The 4,887-nt window shown below is 31.0% G+C and overlaps 1 protein-coding gene across 1 annotated transcript; it reads right to left on the bottom strand.

The window, feature by feature from the left end:
* Positions 1–929: 929 nt before the first annotated feature.
* LOC109798584 (protein NRT1/ PTR FAMILY 2.8-like) lies at positions 930–4,542 on the bottom strand. The gene is given in 4 exon segments (XM_020358907.2): positions 930–2,747; positions 2,750–3,362; positions 3,796–4,013; positions 4,089–4,542. Coding segments are annotated over 4 exon segments (1,782 nt in total). The 5' UTR covers positions 4,219–4,542; the 3' UTR covers positions 930–1,926.
* Positions 4,543–4,887: the final 345 nt, after the last annotated feature.

The following is a 4,887-nucleotide window of genomic DNA, read 5'->3' as shown; positions in this document are numbered from 1 at the left end:
CGCGCGACCCCTCTGCACCTAGACTCCTGTGCACAACAAAACCCCCCGTGAAGAGAGAGTGAAGAAAGACCGAAGAGAAAGAAAGAGTGATTGGAAGAAAACGTGAGTGAGAGTCTGAGAGATGTGATTTTTTTTATTTTTTTTATTTTTTTTATGTATTATGTATTTTTTTTATATTTTTTATGTATTATGTAATTTTTTATATTTTTTTTATATCATGTAATTTTTTTTATTATTATAATTTTTGGTATTTTTTTTATTATGTATTTTTTTATTATAATTTTTTGTATTTTTTTATTATGTATTTTTTTTATTATTGAAATTTTTTATTATTATAATTTTTAATTTGTTAGTTATTTATATTTATATATTATTCATAATAATTAATTTTATAAAATTTTATCATAAAGTGTAGTGTGAGGTGTCAAAAAAGTGTAGTATGAGTTGTAAAAAGTAGGAGTGTTTATAAGCAATTCTCATTGGAGCAAAAATTATAAAAATGTAATATGAGTTGCTTATGAATGACGTGGCACAGTGGGACCCATTTAAAGTGGTTGGGAGTTGTAGATGCTCTAAGGAAAAAACTCTTTTTTTAGAGAAACTGTGCGTTTGTTTGAATGATTGAATCTATTTCTACTTACACTTAAAACTGTATCAATGAAAAAGTTATGTTAATGATAATCGATGTATTTTTTTTCCCATATGACGCAATTTTATAGATCTATGTACATCTTTAACATGTCACCAAATATGCTAAGTAATGAAAAAACAAACAAAATAAAGAACAGCGAAACAAGGAAAATGAGCCAAATAAATTTGGCGTCATGTTTTGTCCATTACTCTAGTGTTTTCAATTGAAAATGAAAAGTCTTGTTTATAAGCTTCATGATAAATAAATATACTTTATATATATCAAAGGTAAACTAAAATTGAAAGAAAGAAAGTGTATTTATAATTGTGACTAAAGTATGATAATTAACAGAGGCAAAATTTAATCTCTATAGTGTGACATAAAGGGTTGGAGACAAAAAGATCTAAAGTAAAAGACACAAAACCATATCAAAATTGAATTGCATAAAAAAAATTTAAGAAGAAAAAAACCTAACAAGAAATAAATTCATGGCACTTAAGAATTGAATTTTCAAATTTGAACTCCAACAAGAGGAGAGAAGGTTGCCATTTGTCTTGTGCTAATTGTATCCAAGACATTCTCCTCGTCATTTGGTTCGGATGATTCCCCCACAACCATTAGGGGTGGGCAAAACGAACTGAACTGAACTGAACTTATAAAAACTATACTGAACTTAAAAGTAATTCATATGAACTGAACTAAACTAAATATTAGTTCAGACGAACTGAACTGAACTATTCTTTTGTGTCATTGAACTGAACTGAACTATACTATAAAAACTTGAACTGAACTGCAATTTAAACTGTACTAAACTGTTATGATATTTTAAATTGAACAATTTTAACTCATTGATCTATCAAAATAGGACACATTTGTCAACTTTACTTTATTTTCTATTTTATTTAAATTTTTCGAAGGAAAAAAATATAAAATTAAGTCAAACAAACTCGGTGAATTTTAAGCCTAAAAATAAGTAGTTCAACATAACTCAATTGATCCGTTAAGTTCACAAAATTGATATAATTTTTTTTCAAATCACTTTTTTTCTAAAATTTTGGTTATTAGACTATCGAGCTAATCTATTAAGACATAACATGTTAAACATATTTAATTTTTATTCTTTTATAAAAATAGTTCAATTTTTATAATTCAGTTCAGTTTTTATAGTTCAGTACAGTTCAACTTTACAACAGTTCAGTTCAGTTCAGTTTTTTTAAAACAGTTCAGTTCAGTTTTTTTTACAAACAGTTCAGTTTTTTATAGTACAGTTCACCACCAGTTCAGTTCAGTTCAGCTCAGTTTAGTTTTTTTTGCCCACTCCTAACAACCATTGACTGTCCTGGTTGCACCTCTGTTGTTTCATTGTCTTTGTCACTAACTAAATATCGGCTAGCAAAGAAATTGAAGTAGACGAAATTCAAAGCTCCTAATGCAGCAATGACAAAATAGTAATAATCAAGTCTACCCTCATTCAAATCATGACCATCTATCCATGAAGTTTTTTCTCTATGTGATGTTGCTTTGTGGACAATATTGACAATTAAGGATCCTAAGTAGTTTGCAACGGAGAGGCTCAAAAAGAAGATTGCCCCAGCAACAGTTCTCATGCTCTCTGGCATTTGCAAGGTAAAGAATTTCATTATAGCAACAGCAAAAAATGCCTCGGTAAGGCCTGCTATAGCAAACTGAGGCAACAAGAAGGCAAAACTTATTGGTGAAATGAACAGGCCATGTTTCAAAGCCGATTCACGACGTTTCATTTCAACCATTGCTGCTACCAACATGCATACGATGGACAACAAAATCCCAATTCTAATTCTTTGCTCCATGCTCAATCTTGAAGGCTTTTTAGTGATCCTCCTCACTAAGGGAATGTAGACGCACTCATAAATGTATATCCAAAATGAGAGTGCGAGCATTGATGTAAGGTTCATCCACCCTGGTGAAACATTAAAGTGTGGCCCAATAGACCTTTTGGTTTGAATAACTTGAAGCACCCCAAAAGTGTTTTGCTGGTCCATCACAATGAAGCAACAAATTCCTGCCACCCACACTGGTAGAATTCCCAATAAACATTTAAAGCGTTCCACTTGTTACAAACTACAAAGTCTCCAAATACCCTAGCCATGCCTTGGTCATTCAACTCATTAGGATTAACTATTATAGCAGCCTTATCAAGGAACTTGAACCTATCTGTTTGAACAAGCCTACTATTCTCCAATTCTAAAGTGGAAGTAGGATTGTAAAGGGCTCTCCGAGAAGCTTGTATTTTACGTTTTTTATAGGCTGCTGCAATGACCTTGGCCAGGTCTGAAAAGATGCTCCCTCGAGGCTTCTTGTAAATGTAAGTGTGGCGAACAAGAAGGAAAATGGTTATTGAGAAAGCAAGGCAAGCAGTTGGAATGGCAAAACCTAAAGTCCAGCTTATATTGGTTTGAATATAAACAACACCAATGAGTGCTATAACAAGTGCAATGGTGAAAGTGAAGTACCACCAATTGAAAAAGCTCTGAAGTTGTCCCTTTCCCTTGTCTGTGTTGGTGTCAAATTGATCAGCACCAAAAGCAATGTTGCATGGCCTAATTCCCCCTGCTCCTATGGTTAATAGTCCAAGACCTAAAAACAGGACTGCTAGCTGCCAAGCTTGTGGCAATTGACAATGAGGTCTTTCCTTGCAGGTTTCGGGTCTTAGTTGATGTATACCTGCTGTTAGGGTTATGGTTAATATGCCCTGTCAAATACAATCTCCCCCTCCCCCAGTTTAAAAAGAAAGTTATTGAATCAATAAGTGACTTGAAAGTTTGCTGCAATGCAATGCTGTATCATGTGTATTCATGCATGATCTTTCATTATACTAACTGACATTGGGCATATTTGTTACAACTTCCATATTTTACTTAATACAATAAGCACTAGAAGTTAACATTATGTTAATTTGTGAATTGATGAATAAATGCCTCAGCATTTTTCTCAATTTTTTTTTTCAATTTCAATGCCTATTGAAGAGTACATTTAGGCATTACAAGGTTATGTTGCAGAAAGGTGGAAATAAATATAGGAAGAGAAAAATGAAAATTAATTTGACAATTAAAAACATGACTCAATGAAAATAATTTGCACTTGAATGGAAAGGAAGACAGGAACATGCAAGTTAATTTCCTTACCAGAAATGATGCGATACAACCATAGAGAAGGGTCCGAAACCTGCCTAAATAAGTATCAGAAATGAAAGCACCGATTATTGAGAAGACGTTGGAGGATCCACTCCAAATTTGCACCACATTAACCACATATATGCCACTCAGGTTGTAATTTGTGAGCAAATACAGTGTCAGATTTGATATCAAACTCATGGATGCCAATTTCTCGAACGACTCGTTACCTTTGCAAATTAATGACATTCATCAGAACAATGAATGTTAATGTTACATAAATTGTAAGATGTGGAGGAAATTACCAATGATATATTTGATGGATCTCCATGCTCCTGGTCCTCTTGACGAAGGAGAACAAGAAGAGGGTGGTGTGGGTGTTCGCTCCTGTTCTAACTCTAGTGCACGAGGAGAATTAGTGTTCACATTCTCCATTTTTTTAAGTTTAGGGTTTATAATTAACTCTCTTCAACTCTTTATATCTTATTTTACAATGTTTGATGGTTTAGGGTTTCAAAGTGACTTTAAACAACCTGGGATTAGTGTATTCAGTTTTTTTCGGTATATTTCTCCTTCACTTTCTCACTTCTTGATTTTTTTTTCTGTTCTCTCTCTGAATTCAGTTCTGAGTTTTTTGTTTTTCAGGTTTCCCTCATCAGCCATTTTTTATTTTTAACTTTTCATTATATAGTATTTGTGAAAAAATTTGGATTAATTAATTATTTTTTAAGTAACATTTATTTTTTAATTTTAACCTTTTTTATTTAACAAATTATCTGTAAATTTTAAATATTTTAGCTTCCATCAAATTTCTTACGATATTTTTAAATAAAAAATTTGTTATATGTCAGTTAAAAAAATAAAATTACTAGACTATTAACGAATTTTTTAATTCCTTTTTTACAGAAGATAATTCTATTATAAAAAAAAATTCAATAAATTCTAAAACTTAAATTTCTAAACCATAGATTTTAAATTTTTTAAATTTATCAAATTATATAAAAAAATTATATTTGAAATAATATAGTTAAAAAATTACCATAATAATTATAATATTCATAAAACCTTTTTTTAGTTATCAAATTATTTATAATTTTTAAATTA

Source organism: Cajanus cajan, chromosome 8 (genome assembly GCF_000230855.2).
Source record: "Cajanus cajan strain Asha chromosome 8, NIPB_CcT2T_4, whole genome shotgun sequence".
NCBI lineage: Eukaryota > Viridiplantae > Streptophyta > Magnoliopsida > Fabales > Fabaceae > Cajanus > Cajanus cajan.
The sequence above is the reverse complement of the archived record's forward strand: the minus strand, read 5'-3'. Positions and strand labels throughout refer to the sequence as shown.